Source organism: Vigna angularis, chromosome 7, assembly GCF_016808095.1.
Source record: "Vigna angularis cultivar LongXiaoDou No.4 chromosome 7, ASM1680809v1, whole genome shotgun sequence".
Classification (NCBI taxonomy): Eukaryota; Viridiplantae; Streptophyta; class Magnoliopsida; order Fabales; family Fabaceae; genus Vigna; species Vigna angularis.
Window position 1 is genome coordinate 30,207,878 of NC_068976.1, and position 20,850 is coordinate 30,228,727.

Below are 20,850 nucleotides of genomic sequence, written 5' to 3' on the forward strand. Positions count from 1 at the left end.
ACAAGATAATTTGTGAATACTGTGTAAGCAAAGGGTCGATAATCAAATTTTGTGTTTCTTTTTCATGTGTCTTGTGATCAGAAGTGTAAATTAAGTAAATTATGAGTTTATTGTTTTAAAGGAAATTAAGTAGAAAGACGCAGTAGTGATAAGATATAATTTTAATTGAGTTTGACAATATTTTTAATCTAAAACAAAAAAATTTAAAGAAACGGATTATTAATTATTATTTTTATATCATTTCATTTTTTTCATCTTACTCAATGTTTACCCTTAAATTTCCAAAAAAAAATTTCTAAACCATTATAAGTTTATTTCCTCAAGTTCAAGTTGAAAATTTTAATTGTATAACTTTAATATTTGAATTGATAAAATTTAAAAGTTGTTTGATTTGTTAAAAAGTTACCGAAAGTTAATTTAAGGATGTTTTCTCCAGGTAGCTAAAAGATGTTTCGATTGAACTTTTTTTGTCAAAAAGACATTGGATTAAATAAGTGAAAATTTCCAAAGTTTAATTTAAAGATATTCTTATGAAGGTTAATTGAAATGTTAAATAATATTAATATATTAAGGGTAGTTTAATATGTATATTCTTATCATGTTTATATATTTGTTATGTCTTATATCTTTATTTGAAGTAATATCAGAAATTTTATTCTTTTTTTCCATTTTTTCTTATGCTTAATTTCTATTTTCATCATAAAATAGAAGTACTTTATAGGTACTAAATTCTTACTTAGAAGAATTAAAATAATGATTGTTAATTTTTGAGGAAGAAAAGTAAAGAATATTTTCTATAAAAACCAAAATTAAAATTACTTATTTTTCTTGAACTAAAATTATATTTAAATCTTAACATAATTAATTTTACATCTATTAATAATTTAATTTACAAATTTGCCCCTAACTAATTATTTTGCAATTAATCTTTTTTTCTGCATTAACTAATATAGTACATCGTTATTACTGTAAATAACGAGACAATTTGGTAATCTCTTCTTGGAATACAACTATTAGAATGTGAAGTGTGTACTTTTGTAAGTACAAATTAATATATAAACACATATAAGAACGTTAATTTTCTAGTTAATAACAAATATTCAACATTTTATTTCACCTTGCAAAATTCACTCCCTAATACTTCAGAGGCTAATAATGAAACCCTTATTTTCTAAAATTTACTACAAATTGTTAATTAAGTTTATTCCCATTTGCTTATAATTAGTCAGAACCAAATTATTTTGCTAATTAGCTTGATATGAAAAAAATATAACAATAAAGTTTTCTTTTAGTTAGCAATAATATAAAAGTTGATTAACATCGCTATTTTGTTACTTAGTGCCAAGGCTCAAATTGATCAAAATAATTAAGAAAATCAAGTGGTTAGTGATATGATATGGTAAAATTATTAAACAACAGGTGAAGAAATTCTTTACTAATATTATAACATGCATAATTAAGTTTGTTGTAATACATGTAGGCATTTCACTTTCTAAATTAAATTGTTATAAAAAGAATACAGAAAATTTGTCAAAATTAAGCCAAACATGATCTTCCTTAGAACTTTTGGAGTGACACAAGATGTAGCTGATACTGGGAATTCTAATTCCTGTACAATGAATAACATAATAAGATCAGATCTTTCCATGCATAATATCTCTTAACACAATGTTATGAAATGAAAAACAAGAATTAGTTTTGTTTTAAAAAACTGCACTGATCCATCGTAATCAAATTCCAAATGAAAAATTGTGCAGCAATTTCTTTTGTAAAATCATATAAACCCTACTATGCAGAAATAAGCAAAAGGATAAGACAGCTCAGAAGAAAGTAACAACACAATCCATATTTATCCAAAAACAAATGCAGATCCTTCAACCAAATCTGTTTGACAAAATGACAGAAGCTTGAACTTACCTTCTTTTTGATGGAAGAATCAATCCTCTCTTCTCTAGGCTTTTATATCGATCCTTCATAAGGGTGCAGCAGCCCTAGATAACAAAAACAAACATGGGAAATTTTACTTGCATGTTCACCAAAACTGAGATACCATAACAATCAAAATCAGAGCAAGAGAACACAAGTAGACCTTCAGCTTCCGAATTGATCCAGTAATTTCTTCACTTAATAAAACTTGAACAGGTGCAGGCTCAAACCTGTTATGAAAATAGAATTGGTAAACAACATTCATAAAAGTATGGAACTTCATTTAAGGCACAAGTAAAAGAGAAATTCCACTAAATTTAATTGTACAAAACTACAAATGGAGTGATAATGATTTACTAGTTAACAACCCAATCATCTACTGAACTGTGGAAGAGAAGCAAAGTAAGATAAAATAAAAGATTACTGACTTGTGCTTTCCTATGCGTGGTGGGCGTGTCTTTAACATTTCCTGTTTGGCAACTTTTCGCCTAAGATGTCTTTTCTTCTTTTCCTCCTCTTCTTGCTCAATTTCCTGAATAATGTCAGGTATGCTGTAACCAGAAAACAAAATATGCTTAAAAAATCATTTTTTGTTGAGACAGTGAGAAATGAGAAAGGGGGATGATATTACCTATCAATTTCCTTTGACAATTCCTTTATCTTCTTAGCTTCTGCTTCTTTTTTCAGTTGTTCTTTCCGCCTAGCTCTCTTATTCAACTCAACTTTAGTCACTCTCTTTTTTTTAATAGGCCTGTCCAATGATTTTTCAAACAACATGAGCACACCAGATGTCCATAAATTATTGGTTCACAAAATAAAAAAACTACACACTATTATTAGGTTCAAACATACTATGTAGATATAAAATAGTATTTAAAAATGGAGATTGTGTAAGAAAACAGTAAAATTTAGACACTGTATACCAAAAATGGCAATGTGTAATGAGTATAATATATTATGCATCAAAGAAAATCAACATTAGCAAGAGAAACTACTGAGTACATATTAAGGACCACAATGGCAACATTATAAGATCACAAATAGACAGACACTTAAAGACAGTAATTAACATAAAGAAAGTCTAACTTCAAATAATCACGGAAGAATGACTGGAAGATAAAGCGAAAAATATAATGTAGTTCATAAAAGAGAATGGCTGGACAGGTAATGCATATTGCCAAAAAAAATAAGGAGAAAAATATAATGTGGTTCATAAACGATATTTAAACAAAGGCAGTCCAATTAAGTAAAATTTATGATACTAACTTTTTCTCTGATCCAGCATCTTCATTTTCATCGTCATCTTCAAGATTACTATCATCATCGTCATTCCCATCATCCACATCAAGAAAATACATCTGACAAAAAAAGTAAATTGTTGACAAAGCATAACCAATCACAGAAGCCATATAAATTCAAGTACCTCTATAAAGCATAATAAATGTATCACGCATTTTTTAACTCCAATAATTATATAAATGAAGATAATGAGACTCACATCTTCTTCAGCAATAGCTTCACCAGGAACAGTTAATGGCACAGGTTCTGGGCCCAATTCCTTTTTGTAGACTTTTTGCATTTCTTCTGCAACAGCAGAAGCTAATGTATCCTGGTTTAACAGTAAAAAATTTAAAATTGTCAAACAAGATTCATGACAAAAAAAAAGAATAAAAATAGCAGGGGAAAGTGTCATTTATTCTGAAACTACCTGGTGACTTTCATACGAGGGATTGAAAGAGCATCCTGGAGGATCAACCTCTACTGCTGGAATGAGAGTAGCCTTTGATAGCTGTAAAGAACGTAGCCATCATATTATCAACTAAAGCACAGAAAGTATAGGAAAGATAGAATGATATATGAAATTCACAGATTAGAATCAGCACTGCTTGAAAATATACCTTTTTCACTTGCTTGTTATCCTCATCTGCATGATGATATCAGATAAAACCGTGTTTAACATCGATAAATATCACAAAAAGTAACCAAAACTTTAAATGATAAAAACGTAGAAGGTACCTTTATCATTCCATAGATCAAACATGGTAGAATCCTCCTGAACAATATGTTAGAAACAAGTAATATCAATAAAACAAATTCTACATGGGGTTTAAGACGAAAAGCAAAAAAATAAAAATAAATAACCCCCCCTTTGTGTCTACACAGATTTGCATAGCCAACTCCTACTACTACTCCTCCTTTCTGCATTAATGTACAACATACTGACCTTATTATCATCTTGATTGACCACTTTCACATTAGAGACAGTTTTCCGGTTTTTAGAACACTTTTTCAGAATAGAAGATGGGACTGGCTTAACAAACTGGTTCTTCTGTAGCAGGCTATCATAGTGCAATACTCTCTCCCTGTGCTTCTCGATCTTCTTCTTCACCGCAAGATCTAGAAGTTTAATCATATCATTACATTAGGCAAACCCAATGTATCCATGGATGAAGAACTATTAGCTGTAAACCCATTCTGATGGAAAAATACAGTTTTTTTCTATAACAAACACCCAAGCAGAAGCACTATAAACATAAATCCCCATTACATAAATAAGAATGGTAGTATGTATCGTTTAACAAGAAATTACTAAGAAATATGTCTAATGTATACTATTTAAGAAATCACATTTATCCTCCAAAGGATGCCATCTTGTTCAAGTTAATAGAACAATCCGTGCTAATTAATACATAATCAGTGGAGTCAACGTTAGACTTCAAATTAAAATGAAAATTCTACCGATTACATATGTCAAGTTATTTAAACTTTAATCTGGTGATAGAAACCACGTCCTACAGTGTATACTATCATGTAGTTGGGAAGGATGGTGGGAGAGGTTGTGGGTTCGAGTCTACAGTGACAAAAACTAACAACTAACATTTGACGAAAAAAAATACTATAATGAAACCTCAATTTCAACAAAATTAAAAGAAAACATCATATGATAATGCACAATCTTATGCAAATCATGGTAAGATATTAATAATTATAATCGTTGATCTTCCAATTTTTTGTTTTGTGTACTTTAGACGTGACCACTCACATAAAAAACTAACAATAAAAAAGACGATTTTCAGACACAGGCCAATGGGTACGATAAAAATAAATACCCATAAAAGAGAAACCGAGAAAGAAATTACCTTTGGACTTGTCTTCATAAAAGAGGGAATCACTGGAAAGGGCTTGAAGAGAGCCACCAGAAAGAGCGTCCTTCGTTGATTTCTCGAAGAAATCTTCTATCTCTTCGGTGCTGATGTTAGCCCTCCACGCCTTCTTACCCTTCCTTGACCCTTTTGTTTTCTTACCCATTATCAACGCAGCAATGCAATGGCTTCACTTCACTTCAAGTTTTTGCTGGTGAATCTCAAAGACCAGGGTTTTCGGAAAAAATCACGAATTCACGATCCTGCGTGAGGCGGCAGAACAAAACGAGGTTTATGTCGTTAACTTGGTTTGCAAAAGAGGCTAGCAATGTTATCAGGCTCCTTAAATCGGGCCTAAAAATAAGCCCAGCCCAAAATGTTAACATTATCTTTCTCTCGCTTAATTTATCACTCCCTAATAATATAATATATAACTATAAAAATAGGATAAATATATTTAAAAAGATAAATATATATATATATATATATAAAAATTAAAAGGGTAAGTATATAAAAAATAAAATATAACCTATGAGAAAAGGTGAATTCAATTACACCTTGGAAAAAAATATTATGCAATCTCTTGAAACCATGAATGAGATTGAGCTATATCACCATAAAGAAAAGCAATTTTTTCCCCAAATACCACTTCCATATCATTTGTATAAATATTATTTGTTTAATCACCCTTAGGTTCATAAAACATACTGTTATCTTATCTATACTGATATCGAATCTTATCTTATCATTTATAATAACCAACCTTATACAACTGAATTAGACTAATTAATTTTTTAGATTTTTTAGATAAATTAAAACATAATTTTGGTGAGCTGAATTAAATAAAATTATTCTCGATTATTATGAATTTATATAAATTATTTGAATATAATATTTTATCTTAAAATATATTTTCTAATACTACAAGTTAAGACATGGTTCATACAGTTTAAATAAATAAAACAGTTTTTAAAAGTTAAACTAAAATATAAGGTGAATTAATTTTTAAAATAATTCATTTCATACTCTATTTGGTTCTTTGCAAACAACAGTAAGAAGCAAAAAAGTTCACTTGGATTTTATCCCTTTCTCTTAGAATGATCAATAACCCACACAAAATAATCTGGAAAAAATAAAAAGTATCGAACTTTTGACCATTCAATCTCTTACAAAATAAATTAATGCATTCATAGAAATGTAACCAGATCAAAATTATTTAAGAACAGCTAAGAAAATAAACTTACTCTATTTATAAAACTAATAAGTTGATTATGTTGTCTTCCTTTATATCAAAAATATTATGTGAGTTTGAATTTTAAAAGAGATAAAAGATAGAATCAGAATAGTAGAAAAAAACACAGAAAATTTAAAAAGAAATTTTTAGAAAGTTGGAGTTTTTTATAAAAATGAGATTTGTTTTCAATAGAATTTTGTTTATAATTTGATTTTCTAATAATAAAATATTGAGAATTATTTATTACAACTTCACAGAAATCACGTTTTTAAAATTATTTCTTACTTTAGAATTGTTTTATAATATTTTGACCTAAATATAGAAGATTAAAATATATTTAATACTTACTTTATGGTTTATTTAATTTTTAAGTGATTAGGTTTTTATAGATATAGAAAGTTGTTGTAAATACCGACAAATAAACATGAATACTTTATTTTATCTCTTGAAATAAGTCTCGTGTTTGTGAGTTTTTTTTATTTTATTTATTATGATTCATCTCACTGTATACAATATATAAAATATATTATATAAATCCTTAAGATGGTTAATAATGTATTTAAAGCAACTTTTAAGATTAAATTTTCTAATTTTTAATAATAAGATTTTTAAGTGGATGTTTTTTTCATATGATAGTTATCTATATCTGAAAATATGTTTAAAATTCCTATAAATCCCATTGATTTTGATTCTAGTTTATATGAAAACATTTATCTGGCTTTCATCTTTCAAAAAAAAATTGCCCGGTAGTATATAACATTTATTAATGATTTATTGTTTAGTCAAGAATCAAATATTACTTAAGTTAAAATATATTAATATTTAATATTTACTAAATGTTATGATATGATGTTATCGCTTTAAAAAAACATAGCTTATCTACCTTAAGATATCTTTAAAAAATTGAATTCTAAAGAACAGATTATAAAGACTAAAATAATTTATTTAAAACTAAAATCTACGCTGATAAAATATCAAAACTTTGTATAACTTGTATATTTTATTGTTTAAAATTAAAAATTTATAAATTGAAAATATTAACTATTAAAACTTTATTTAATAAAATTTAACCGCAAAAAGAAATTTTTTCACTTCTTCTTTTTAGATTTTCGAATTAACTACTTATGTTATTTAAGATTCAGACATACCATATAGAATCCAGGGTAGAATATCTTTATTTACTTTTAAAATATCTAGAAAATTAAATAATATAAGTTATGATTACTTTGTGTTTCGATCTCAATAAAATATCTTTATTTACTTATAAAATATTTAAACAATTAAATAATATAAGTTATGATAATTGTGTGTTTTGATCTCAAAAAAATTATTAAAAAACTTAATGTTTCATTATTATTTTTATAGTACTATTATTGTTTTGATCCCAAATCTATTATAATTGACTTTACGGTATTGATTTTTTTTAGAAATGAGTATTTAAATTATATTTGATTTCAATTTATGTGAAGTTATTATGATTTTTATAATAAAAAAACATTCATTTAATTTGTTGGCAAAGAATTGTGACTAATTTAAAGAATATTAATTATAAGTAAAAATTATTGATATTTTTTTACAATAACATGATTATTTAAAAATATCCATAAATTATATTTTGCTGTCCGTTGATTTTTAAATTTCTATTTATCATTCTTAGTACGTCAAACTTACATTCTCAAACATGACATATTAGAAGTAAAAACCAAAGATGTTTTCAGAAACAATATTGCAATAAATAATTAAAAATGTTTTCTGATATGCAAAAGAATAAACCTAGTTGAAAGTTAAGATTATTTATTGTTCTGAAAAAGTATTGGGGAAAGTGATTCATTGTCCGGAAAGTGGGCCCTCTGAAAAGAAAACGAAGAGGAAACAAAAAGCAAGTCATTTGTCACAAAATTGATTGATTCCCCTAATTAACGGGCCAGATAAAGCCCATTATTAATTGATTTATGAACGATGTGGGCCACATGGCAGACCAGATACCAACAACTTAGGCCTCCTATCAAACCCCTTGGGCCCACATAATTCAATCAATGTGACCATCTATCATCATTTATTTTGCCACCTTCCACTGTAATCAGTGCATTCACTCTTCCCTTCTCTTTTCTCTCAATGAATTTTCACAAAAGTAAAACCTAATAGAAAAAACTACACAACTCAAATTGCTGGAAAAAAAAAATAGTTAACAACCAAAATTGCAAATTTAATAAAATATTAGCACCCAAACTAGCATTAAAAAATAAAAAAAAATGTTAATAATATTCACATTAATACAGAAAAGAAGAGTATGTTTTAAAAAATATAGTTAAACATTTTCTCCTCTTATCTTAATTTCTTAGTTTTTTGTTCACTGGAGGAAAAGTACGAATATGGTTAAGGCTGGAGAAGAATAATCCAAAAGCACTTATAGTATATTTATTTCCTGATATAAATTTATGGTAACTGTAATATAGGTTTATTTCTCCACATGCAGCCAACCAAACATGACTTCTGCACCCTTAGAATTTGACATTCATAAAACTTAACACTTTTAAGATCAAATCTAAAGCCAACATGTTCAACTAGTTTGACAGAATCGATTTTTAATTGAATTATTTTTCAGGAGCAATAAATTGGTTTTTTTGACTATCTATGACTTGAAAGTGAAACCGTTGACAGAGTTAGGAAATTGATTTTAAGTCATTGGGATGTCTATTGGAATTTACGAGTTCCTGCAATGCTAGAATTGGTTACATTGTCTATTAGAATCAATTATACTTAGTTGAAATCGATTACGCCTTCCTAGGAATCAATTTCCACTTGTGTTAGATGTATGGTGGAATAGGTTCCACTTCAAGAGAATCACTTGGATGCATGCACGTCAACAAAAGTAAGGATAAAAAAAGTATTTTTCAAATGTTCACCCAGCTGAATTTAAAAGAGATTAAAAAATACTCCATTTTTCATAACCTCATCATATATTGCTTTTAAATACATAGATCCAAACATAGTAGTCAATATTATTTGTTAATAATATTTTCATCCTAAACAAACACAATATTAATTAGATTGAAAAATATTATTATTATTATATATATGGATGGTGCATATTGGAATTGACTCAAAATTAAATTAAATTTGATTCGGTAATATACCTCAAAGTTGAAAATACTTAACTTTAACTTTCATATTTAAAACATGGATAAGAGCCTTAAAACTTCAATCCAAGCACATACGTGGTTAATTGAAAACGAGAAATGAAACACAAATAAACATAAAATGAAATCGTCAACCCAAAACAACAATTAAAATGAACACACTTTAAAAAAAAAAACCCTTTTCCAAGAAAGTAAAATAAATAAGGATAATAATACTTTCACAATATATGTTTTTGACAACATTTTAATATCATTTATCTCACAATATTTTTTGATAATATTTTAATATAATTTACATATCATTTCATTATTAATCTAAAATTATTTCACAATTAATAATAATAATAATTATAAATACATGTAACAATGATATAAATAATATTAAAACATTATAAAAAAAAGTTATCATATTATCGTTATCCGATAAATAAAAACCATTTAGGATGAATCCATTAAACTCTCTTGAAATCCATCATATGATGACTCTTGAATCATCGAACATGTTTTTCTATGTTGTTAGACTTGGTAAAAAAACAGTGAGTAAAAAAGTGTTAAATAGTAGACACTATGTTAAAATAGAAATGAAGATAGTTGAAAAGCATATGTTGTTGTGTTGCAATGGCACTGAAAGAAAGTCCCTTTTGTTTTCCTCCTTTGTTTGTTCAGTGATTTATTTACCTAAAAAAGTTGTCATGAAAATATCCGGCGGTTACATTGCAAAATGATTACACTCATTTATTACTCCTCATCACTCGCTCTCCGCATCTCCACCCACCATCTTCTTCTCTCAACCCAATCCTACAATGGCTGCAGCTTTAGAGTGCTGGTCCAGCCGCGCCACCGCCGCCGCCGACGATGACACGGTGGAGCAGGTTCTCATGCGTACCCATCACAGATCTGAAGGCCCGGCTTCCACCCCTAAAGACCCCTCCTCCATCCCCAACGTCCACAAGAAGTTCCAGAAGCTCACCCGCAACGTCTCCGAAGCCATAGCCTCATTCAGAAATTCGCTAAACCTCGATTCACCTCCTTCCTCCAAAGCTGATGCCTCTTCGCGGAAACTTGCCTGGGGAAGTGTCGTTCGCAACCTCACTCAGCTCTACCCCGGAAGCCAACTCCCCGAGAAACTTATGTCCAACATTCGCAAGCATTATGATTCCTTGCCCCTCAGGTCCCAGAAAATTAATGCCGCCCAAAGTTTTTTATCTTTACTCGCAGTTTTGGTTTTTATGGTGTTCTGGGGAAGTTCTAAATTCTGTGCGTTTGGACGCTTTGATGTGTCTGGAGCTGATCCTGGATGGAAACTTTGACATTGTGGCTGAACTGGGATTGGGTTGTTTTTGAAAATGTTGATGCCAGTCGCCCATTTTGTAAAGTTTCGATCTTGTCGTATCAATGCTTGATCTTAGTTTCCGCTTTTCGTTTTTTTGCCGTGGGTTTTGTTATTTTTCATGCCTCACCCTCCCGAGTTCACTCAGTGTTTTAAATTGTGGCTGCCATCTTGTTTTTTGTTATCACATTTACTGTGGTTAAATGCAACCGATGCAGTCGCAATTGAAGTTGTAGATACTTTAAAAACCTGGATGTTGTGCTAAAATCGCGGTGGTGGACTTTTTTCAAAGTAGTTTGAGCTTTAAGCGACTTAAAAGACAATAGATACTGGTTGTGGAATCATGGGTGTTTTTTTATTGTTTTTTTTTTTTGGTTTTAACAAGATGTTTTTTTTCTCGATGTGTTGCAGTTATGCACAGGCTGAGTTTGATATGAAGGATGTGTTTCTTCACATAAAGTTGATGGAGCAAGCTTCGGAGACCGACCAGCTTGCGATTTTGATTCAAGAAGATTGTGATGACGAGGTTCAAGGTTCTGCTCTGAAGCTCACGTTTGCTTGCAACTCTCCGATTTCCTGGCCTGCGATGTCAGGGGCATTGGATAGTTCCTCCATTTGCTGCAAGAGGATGCAGATCTTTGAGAAGAAGGGTTTCACCTTGGGAGTTGTGCTTCTTGTGGTTCCGTCTGGGCATGATAAGTTGGTGAGGACCAGGGTTGAAAATGCTTTAAAATTTGCAATGAAGAAGCCTAAAACTGGTGCTGTGAAGCTCCCCTTCGGGCTCTGTGGGTGCCAGGAGGAAAATTCTAAAGGGAGAGATCTTGTGGAGATTGAAGAAGAATACGGTGATGGTTATCGTGGAAAGGAGTTTGAGAATTCAAGTCAAAGGATTCAGCTTCAGGTGCCTTTGCCTTCTTCATCTTTCGTTGTGTCAGTGGATGAATGGCAGACCATACAGTCAGGTGGGGATGAGATTGAGAAATGGTTGTTGAACTCAGATAGCGTGGAGTTTGTTGAGCAGATTGGCCCAAATTCGTACAAGGGAGTTTATATGGGGAAGAGGGTTGGGATTGAGAAGCTGAAGGGGTGTGATAAAGGGAATTCTTACGAGTTTGAGCTCCACAAGGATCTGCTGGAACTCATGACTTGTGGTCATAGGAACATTCTGCATTTCTGCGGTATTTGCGTGGATGATAATCATGGGCTGTGTGTGGTGACCAAGTTCATGGAAGGTGGATCTGTTCATGACCTGATGTTGAAGAACAAGAAGCTGCAGAATAAGGATATTGTGAGGATTGCAGTTGATGTGGCAGAAGGGATCAAGTTTATGAATGACCACGGTGTTGCATATAGAGACCTTAATACACAGAGAATTCTGTTGGATAGGCATGGGAATGCTTGCTTGGGAGATATTGGTATAGTTACTGCCTGCAAAAGTGTTGGAGAAGCTATGGAGTATGAAACTGATGGTTATAGGTGGCTAGCTCCTGAGGTTTGTCCCTATTCATTCTCACTCGTTCTATTCATCAAAATTCTTGTTTCAATTGCGTAAAATTGGTCACAGGAATATGTTCCATAGTCATATGTAGTTCTGTAGTGTCTTTGCCATGCATAGTCCGTAATATTCTCCAGCTGACCATCAACCTTTTCTTTATAAGAAATAAAAAGTGAAGAATTAGATCACAATTTGGTATCTATCCTTTTTGAAAGATAGGGTCCCTCCTTCTCAACAGTACCTAGACCTACACACCTAACCTAAATCCTCATGGCTTTTAGGTAAGGTGATGGATCATGGACGAGAATGCGTTCTGTGCTTTTTACCTACCGCTAAACAAAATCTTTTGATACGGAATGGTCTGTTTCTTCTAAACATAGGTGCAAAAATACTAATGCTCCTATCCTATGCTCATTGATTCGCTCTATGCTTCCTCAATCCATGAAAAAATTTATATGTACCATCTTTATTCTCAACGATTTGATAAGATTGAAATCTACTCAACATGGAAAAGAAAAATGTTTTCTGTATTTTACGCTTATTTGGCCAACCTGCTGTACTCCTATAAGAATGTTAGAACATTACCTACGAACCAACATTGTAGCACATAGTACACAAGCAATTACTCAGCCCTTTCTCTCTTTCCCTTCTTACTCTGAACAAACAGTTTATGTCATTACTGATTTCATTGTTAAGTTTTCAAATTGTAATGTATAATCATAAGATCAAATTGTAGTTTGAATTTTCTTCTCTCATTCTATTTGTCCTCATATACACACTATCTAGTTCGGTGACAAATTCCAGTCTAAAGTGTTTTAGCTCTGTTATCTTTTTTGTCTGTTCCTCATGTTTCAGGACACCTTGAAAATGACATACTAGATGTTCAACTATAGGCAATTTAGAGTAACTTTTGTGTGCTTTGTTGTCTAAGAGAATGCTGTTTAGATCCATTGTATGTAAAGCAATGCTGAACTATCCTACATTTAAAAGAAACTTTACGTCACTTGTCCTGGCATCATTGTTAGAGCATGCCTAACATGTCCTAATAATTGTTTTTTTCCTTTCACTTTATTGTGTTTACCTTTATATGGGCACTCGTGCATATGATTAGGAAAATAAGTGTGCTTGTGTGATGCCTATTATACCAGAATTAATTCCTTGCTGGAGCCCGCATGTCCTTAGGCTTTAAGCCTTTAGCATGATCTTTGCCCCAGCACTCTAGCTCTTTGTCCTACTGATAAAGGGTACTCTCAAAGCCCTCACACCTCGTGTGCAGGCAGAAAAACACACACAAAAGCTATCCACTAAAGCCATTCATTCAAAGAGAAAAAGTGATAACTGAATAGAAAGACATGTAAAAGTTTTCACTCACAAGAGTGATTATTTGGTTGTTGTCCATAAACAAGTTGGTTGTCATACTTTATTATCAAGTCATCTCGTTACACATCACTTACAAACACACCAGTTCACGTGTGTAGGTGACAAACATTCATCTTGCACAACCACACAAATGAGTGATATGACAAGTTGCCACTAGAATACATGTGCAGTTGTGAACTGATGTGTGTCCTTTTGATGTTTATCGGACTCTTTTTTTTACTTTTAGATGTATGTTATTCTCTTAAAAAATGAAAACTGGTGATTAATTATTTTTAGAGAAAAAGACTATTTATCACGGTTTTGGTTTTTTAGTACACATTTTCTAGAGTTCATTTTTTATGTATTATCAGTGTATAATGTTTACACTCTCAGCTAATTAGAAATCATCATTTGCACAAATTTTAAGATAACTATAGTAAAAGTCAATAAATTTATCATACATATCAGTCTATAGTTAGATGAATCTTTTACACATTCAGTGCATTCAATATTTACTCTCTCTTTTTTATTTAAACATGGCAACAGTTTCATTGTCTTCATACTCACTAGTTTTACCTTTTTTTGTTGTTGGGCTGAGAACAGATAATAGCAGGGGACCCAGAGAATGTGACAGAGTCATGGATGAGTAATGTGTATAGTTTTGGGATGGTAATTTGGGAAATGGTAACTGGTGAGGCAGCATACTCTTCATTTTCACCTGTTCAAGCAGCAGTGGGCATTGCTGCATGTGGCCTTAGACCAGAAATCCCAAAAGACTGCCAACAAACTCTAAAATACATTATGACAAAATGCTGGAACAACGCCCCTTCCAAACGCCCTCAGTTCTGTGAAATCTTAGCCATATTGCTGCGACCAAACTGCAACAACAGATAAACTTCCACATATAGCAAGTTCATGGACAAGGAAATGATATGTCCATGGATAAACATGACCTGTGTCCCCCTTTTATGGCAGTAATGAAGATGTAAATTTTCTGCTTTTCACAATCTTGTATTTACTGTCATCTCTTGATGACAAATCCAAATGTCTTTGTCATCATAATCACACTGTTTTCCATTTCATGATTGTCTGAAAATGAAAATATATTACAATAGAGAAAACAGAAACCAAGTACTGATATTTTTTACTAAGTAGTTCAAAATAAAACTAAGTTAAACTAGTTTCACTTTGGATGGTGTATTTGGATTAACATTCGGTTACTTTCAGCATGAAATATTTTTTTGAAATACGAAACCTTAAAATTCAGACATGAGTACCCTTTTTTGTGCTGTTTTTTTAATTTTAAAGTAAGTTCTTATCTTGAACATTTAAATAATAAAAGCTGATGCTACTTATTACCATCAAATTTTTCCTATTGCAACGAGGTTTAACATTTATAAGAGGTTATCTAGGAACATTATGTTGTGGAAACTAGGATAATGTTGTGAGGAATATGCTTTCTGGGGCCTGCTAAAATGGTCATTTTTGTTGGTTCTTCCTTTGTTTGGTCTTCCTTTGTTTGGTCTTCCTTTGTCTGTTCTTCCTTTGTTTTTTCTGCAGTGGCTATCCAAAGGGTATCAAAAAGGGGTCCCTTTTGATCTTGTGTTTCCTTAGTGGTGAAATAATCTAACCCTTTAAGAACGAAGTGACGTGTTTCTTGCAAGTGCCGGGCACAGTGATATTTACACATATCTGTTCCCATGGTTGAGCCTATTGAGAGAAAAGATGAAATGGAATTGCTCTGTAGAACATGAACCAGATTCCTCAAATTACTACATTTTTCTACTATTTTTGTATGCATGAACCTGAAATCTTGTGCATGGGACAAAGCATTTCTTTACACAGTGATTAGGAATTTAGGATAAAGAATCTGTTAACAATGTCAAAAAACTTTTTTGTTTTTTTATGTATGAAAGATTTATGAAAATGTGAATCTATTCTATTCATATAAATTGCAAATGTGGATTTATAGTGGAGTGAGGGATTTGGCTTTAGGGGGAAATATATTTTTAATTTATAGAGGTAAGCTTTATTCCTTTCTATTTTGTATAGTTTGCTATATTAAATGAGAAAGTTGTCTACCTTCAATGCTAATGTTGTCTATAATATTTTTTATAGTTAATAATTTATTAAATTTATAATTTTATAAATACTGGTTTCAAGTTTATATGAATTTAACTTCATATTTTATATCATCTATTCTCTGAAGTTTTAAGTAGAAAATCGTTCAAGTGCTCTAGATTTAGTAACCTTTTCCCTAGCATTTTTATTTATTTACCCTCTTTCATTCCATTTGTTTTTAGTGTTTTAATTTCCATTTCCATATTATTTATGAGATGGATTCAGACTAATATAATGATTTTTTAATTATTGTATCCAAAATTATAAATATTTTTTTTTCTTAGCTTTCTTATATCACTTTTCAATTCAAAATTTTCAATATTATTATATCCTATTGTTTTCATAACTATTTACAAGTCTATAATAAATATTATGAAAAAATTAATTTTGACATACTTTTACACTCATTTAAAATATTATTTTTATTTTTTCAATAAAAAAATTTATGTCAAATGAGTGTAATTATGTCAACATACTATAGTAGTAAAAATTAAAAAACAAATCAAATCACCACACATACATTAACTTTATATGAAAAATCAATCTCAATGTAACATTTTCTTTAAAAAGAGTCAAAAAGTGCAAAAGTTTGATTCCAACAAGTTAGGATAAAAAAAACTCAACAATAAAATTTGAAAAAGATATATTGTAAAATTCCATAATGGTATTTTAGAAGTAGTGATAGTTTAAAAGTAGTAAGACTCGATTATTTTAATGTTAAATAATTTTATTATAAATAGTTTTATTATAAATGATTTTCATTATTTTAAAATGTATAATCTCTCTAGAAATCATTTTTCTAGAATTTTCTACTTTCTCTCTGAGAGTTTTAACTCCTGAGTCATCTCTTTGACGATCAGGAGGTACCTAATCGACCATGGCAACGAGGTCTACGTTTCTACTCGAGTAGTTTATTCAATAGAGCAAGTAAGTTTTGACTCCTTTTTCCCTTTTCGTTTCCAAATCTGTTTTAGAGGAATCTTGTATTGTTGCATATGTAATCATGTCTCTCCTACTCGTTCTTGGTTCATCTAGAGTTCTAAGGACTCTCTCCGTTTGGTGTTTTGTAGGTTCGTCTATGTATTCTTTGTAGTTCAAGTAATGGGCGAAGCGTTTTTAGAGTTGGGCAGTTTCTTTGAGAGGTAAGGGAAGCTAGGATTCTTGCTTTAGTTATGATTATATTAATAATTTGGTATCTCTTGGAATTGTTGTTGATTTTGAAGAAGTTACTATGATTTGATGTCTTATAAGTGTGTTTAATTATTAATTTGGATGGTATGATGTTGAGAGGAACTGTATTTGTGTGATCTTAATGTGTTATATTGTCATGAATGTGATTGAGGAAGTTGTGTTGTTGTTAGAAACTGAGTTCAAAGTGGTTGTGATGAGAAATGATTACATTGTTGAGTTTAAAAAGGAAAGGTTTTCAAGGGTGAGTTTGAGAAATAGAGACTATTGAGAGTAAACCATTGTTTAGGTACTGTCATGAGGTAGATTGAGATTTGTTGGGTGTAAATTGGAGGTTGAAATATGAGCTATAGTGAAAGTGGAGTTTATAGTTGAAGTTTGTAAGTGTTTTGAAGGAAATAAGATGTTTTAGATAGTGAAATGGTGAGAGAAGGATGATAAACTGGTTTGAGCCATTTGGGGTCTGCTATGAGATGTTTTGTGACTTGTCTACGCATTGAAATGAAGAAAATTTGATGTAAGAGTGTTTGATGGTTGATAAGTAGAGTTTAACTTGGTTTAGAATTAGTTTTGAAGGGTTTGGACTAGTAAGAATTTGAATTCCGGGTTCTGTGTTTAAATGATCATTTTGGAGGATGCTAGTAAGTCATTTGGGACTTGTTGGAGTCCCTAAGTTGTTTAAAAATAAGCTATAAATGGTAGAATCCAATTTGGGTCTATAAAGTGAGGTTTTAGTTAATTTTGGATTGGAATCTTGTGATCAACCACTTTAAAATGAGTTTAGGTTGGTTTAGATACATTTGTTTAGGTCCATTTGAGTGTATAATACAATCTAGGAATGTTAGAAGATGAGAAAGATGCATAGAATAGGTCATGAGTGGTTAAGGGGTGCAAATTCTGCAGTTCTGTGTTGTAGAATTATGTAGTCTCGTTGAGCGAGCTCCTCGCTGAGTGAGTAAAACACTTATAGCTGAGCGAAAATCTCACTGAACGAGAGGTGAACAAGCAGAACCCACTGTTTCTATTTTCGCACAGCGAGTAATCCATAACCTGTTTTGATTATTTATTTATTTGTTTTATGATAACTTTGAGCTATGCTTTGACTTTGAGGATGGCGTAGAAATATCTATAGTATTCTATGGTGGTTTATTTTTGAGGTATGTATGTATTTGATGTATGTAAATGTTTGGATACAATGTGATAATATATGGTTATAAGTATGGTTTCACGGTTAGTAACATGGGTTCCACAGGAAACTCCTTCGGTATGGTTTTAAGTATTTTAGAATGAATCCAGGGAGCTCAACATTGGGGGTTATTCTAACACTCTAATGGTCTTTCATTCTCAAATAGAGAAGATTGATACAGTGAGAGTGGTAGGAGATCCTAGTCTAGGTGCTACCTAGAGGCTTATGACGCGATAACAGACTAACCTGATGTGGGTGGTAGAGTGAAATCCATTGACAATGACTTTGCAAAGTAGTAGAGGTCACCACAAGTGCACAACCCGCCATAACTCAATATTCATTCTAAGTCCGAACAACCAGTTTAGGTCTTTGCATGTTAAGATGTTTGGATTGGATTAAATTACATATAACTCTTATATGAAATGCTTTAAACTTATGATGTATTGTTTTGGATATAACTTACTCTTGCTTTTTATGTTGTGTGTTGTTTTTCTTTGCGATGACCACCTTAATGGTATGAGTTTAGGAAGGACATCTTTTCGGGGATCCAACGATTTGTTGAAAGAGAAGCAACAAGATAAAGAATTTTGCTCTTCAAGGATAGAATCTTCTGCTCTAATAGTCTCAGATTTCTTATAAATTATCATGTATATATGTTTTATTTTAGTAATTTTATACTATTAAAATGTAAAGTTACTGTAAAAAAAAATACAAACCAAGAGTAACACAAAGGAAAATAAATAAGGTGATGCCAATTTAGAAAAGGTCAAAATGAATATAATAAATTTATTTTTGAATAGATTAGGGTTACACCAATACAAGTAAGAGATCATGAAAATGTTACGTAATGATATGGAATACAAATAACAAAAAAGAAGCCTTAAGCAGTTTTATTTTAATTTGTCATTTAAAGTAATTTATTCAAGTCTTAAGCAGTTATTTGCAGTAATTGTTCCTTAAACTGGCTGTAATAGAGCAAACAATTCCAAACAAATTTTCTGAAATATATTTAGGACAAGAAGAAATACTAATAATTAGAGTAAATATCAAGTAGTTATTATTATGCATGCTTTTTTTTTCTCATTTATTAGGCTCTAACTTTTGCAATTTTAATTTACCATAGCCCAAAATTAATGTAATGATTTTTTTTTTCATTTTTATATCTTAAGTGATGAAAGAAATAAACATAGTGAGTTTATAAAAAAAAGGTTTAATTGCTTCCTTTGTCCCCAGTTTGGTTGAATTGTGTCAAATTCATCCTCATTTTTTAAAAAGTTTCATTGTCGTCCTCACGTGGTGTAAAAGTGTCAATTGAATCCAAACATAGAAAAAATTTGTGTCAATGTAGTTATCTCCGTTAAATACACACTAACGGTGTTAAGTGGCTGATTATTTGGCACTGACGTGTCAATGACGTGGCACTTAGAGGGTTACTTAGCAGATGAAACACGCATTACGATGACGCTGGTCGCGCTCTTCCTCACCGCCACCAAGCTCGCCGGAGCTCTCTTTACTCTCACCGTTGCCAAAAGTGGTAGCTTTTGTTCATGATTTGCCCATACAGAAACGATGAAGTGAACATTTGGTGAAGGGAATAAATTTCTTGCATCAATATATCAATAAATTAGAATTGTTGGATGAAATGGACAGTACAGTTCACATTTTGGTGTTGCCAGTCCGATGATATAATTTTGTTTGTAGCATCGAATTCACCAAATGCATCAAGACAATTAACAAAACAGAACCTTGAAACCTTCTTCATTGAAGTCTTGTTTCCCCACCAGACCTAGCGAGCAGCCACGACAGAACATCGTTTCTGACAATCTCAACATTTTCATCGGTCTCTCCGAACAGCAAGGAATGCATCATCCCGTCGTAAACCTTGATGGTCTTATCGAGGGTCCTGGCTTCGCGGTACAACTCCCTACTCACATCGGGGTCGGTGACAGCATCGGCGCTGCCGTGCAAGACAATGAAAGGAAGGTTGACATCAGAGAGCCTCTGATTGAGGAAGTCGGTAACCCTTAAAAGTTCGACGACGGTGCCCAACCTCGGCTTTCCGCGATACCTCAAAGGGTTCATGTTGGCGATGAGTTTCTTGCGGGGAACCTTGACGGACTTGAAGAGGAGATCGGGGGTGGGGACGATGGGGAGAGTGGGGAAGAATCTGGCGAGGAAGGTGAGGATCTGGGGAATGGGCCATCTGGGTCTGACGCTGTCGGAGATTTTGCACATGGGGGCGACTAAAACGGCGCCGTTGAAGGGTTCCGGGGAGAGGAAGTGAATGAGGAGGCAGATGGCGGCGCCCATGGACTCGCCGAAGAGAAAAGAGGGGAGGTGTTGGAATTGGGGGTTTTGTTGTTTGATAGAGTTGAAGAAGGAGAGGCAATCGTCTGCGACGAAGTTTACGGAGGGGACGAAGAGAGCTCCAGGACACTGAGTATATTTTAATCCGAGCTCTCTTTGTCGGAAGTTTCGTCGATAGGGGAGCGGAATCGGCGAAGGTTGTTCTTGCGGAAGCGGGAGTAGGAGAAGGCGTTGGCGGCAACGGTGAGAGTAAAGAGAGCTCCGGCGAGCTTGGTGGCGGTGAGGAAGAACGCGACCAGCGTCATCGTAATGCGTGTTTCAGTTGCTAAGTAACCCTCTAAGTGCCACGTCATTGACACGTCAGTGCCAAATTATCAGCCACTTAACATCGTTAGTGTGTATTTAACGGAGATGACTACAT

At 32.1% G+C, this 20,850-nt stretch overlaps 3 protein-coding genes across 3 annotated transcripts; 1 reads left to right on the forward strand and 2 right to left on the reverse strand.

Annotated features, from left to right (window-relative positions):
- Positions 1-1,420: 1,420 nt before the first annotated feature.
- On the reverse strand, positions 1,421-5,381 carry LOC108337249 (ribosome biogenesis protein NOP53). The gene is made up of 12 exons (XM_017573733.2): positions 5,067-5,381; positions 4,151-4,323; positions 3,943-3,979; positions 3,825-3,850; positions 3,635-3,715; positions 3,425-3,535; positions 3,193-3,284; positions 2,558-2,677; positions 2,355-2,477; positions 2,090-2,156; positions 1,918-1,991; positions 1,421-1,609 (listed from the first exon to the last, which is right to left on the reverse strand). The coding sequence occupies exons 1-12, from the start codon at positions 5,233-5,235 to the stop codon at positions 1,603-1,605; spliced, it is 1,080 nt and encodes a 359-aa protein (XP_017429222.1). The 5' UTR covers positions 5,236-5,381; the 3' UTR covers positions 1,421-1,602.
- Positions 5,382-10,047: 4,666 nt separating this feature from the next.
- LOC108338574 (uncharacterized) lies at positions 10,048-14,707 on the forward strand. The gene is made up of 3 exons (XM_017575525.2): positions 10,048-10,614; positions 11,185-12,265; positions 14,231-14,707. The coding sequence occupies exons 1-3, from the start codon at positions 10,247-10,249 to the stop codon at positions 14,519-14,521; spliced, it is 1,740 nt and encodes a 579-aa protein (XP_017431014.1). The 5' UTR covers positions 10,048-10,246; the 3' UTR covers positions 14,522-14,707.
- A 5,003-nt stretch (positions 14,708-19,710) lies between these two features.
- On the reverse strand, positions 19,711-20,747 carry LOC108336684 (caffeoylshikimate esterase; the record flags this gene model as incomplete). Its single annotated transcript, XM_017573150.2, has 1 exon — positions 19,711-20,747. A coding segment is annotated over one exon (867 nt), but the record flags the coding sequence as incomplete, so codon positions are not given.
- Positions 20,748-20,850: the final 103 nt, after the last annotated feature.

Coding starts and splice junctions, on each gene's coding strand:
- LOC108338574 (XM_017575525.2), top strand. CDS start 10,247: ATGGCTGCAGCTTTAGAGTGCTGGTCCAGCCGCGCCACCGCCGCCGCC. Junction 10,615..11,184: donor TATGATTCCTTGCCCCTCAG/GTCCCAGAAAAT, acceptor GATGTGTTGCAG/TTATGCACAGGCTGAGTTTG. Junction 12,266..14,230: donor ATAGGTGGCTAGCTCCTGAG/GTTTGTCCCTAT, acceptor GGCTGAGAACAG/ATAATAGCAGGGGACCCAGA.
- LOC108337249 (XM_017573733.2), bottom strand. CDS start 5,235: ATGGGTAAGAAAACAAAAGGGTCAAGGAAGGGTAAGAAGGCGTGGAGG. Junction 3,851..3,942: donor TGATCTATGGAATGATAAAG/GTACCTTCTACG, acceptor ATCATCATGCAG/ATGAGGATAACAAGCAAGTG. Junction 2,678..3,192: donor GATGCTGGATCAGAGAAAAA/GTTAGTATCATA, acceptor ATCATTGGACAG/GCCTATTAAAAAAAAGAGAG.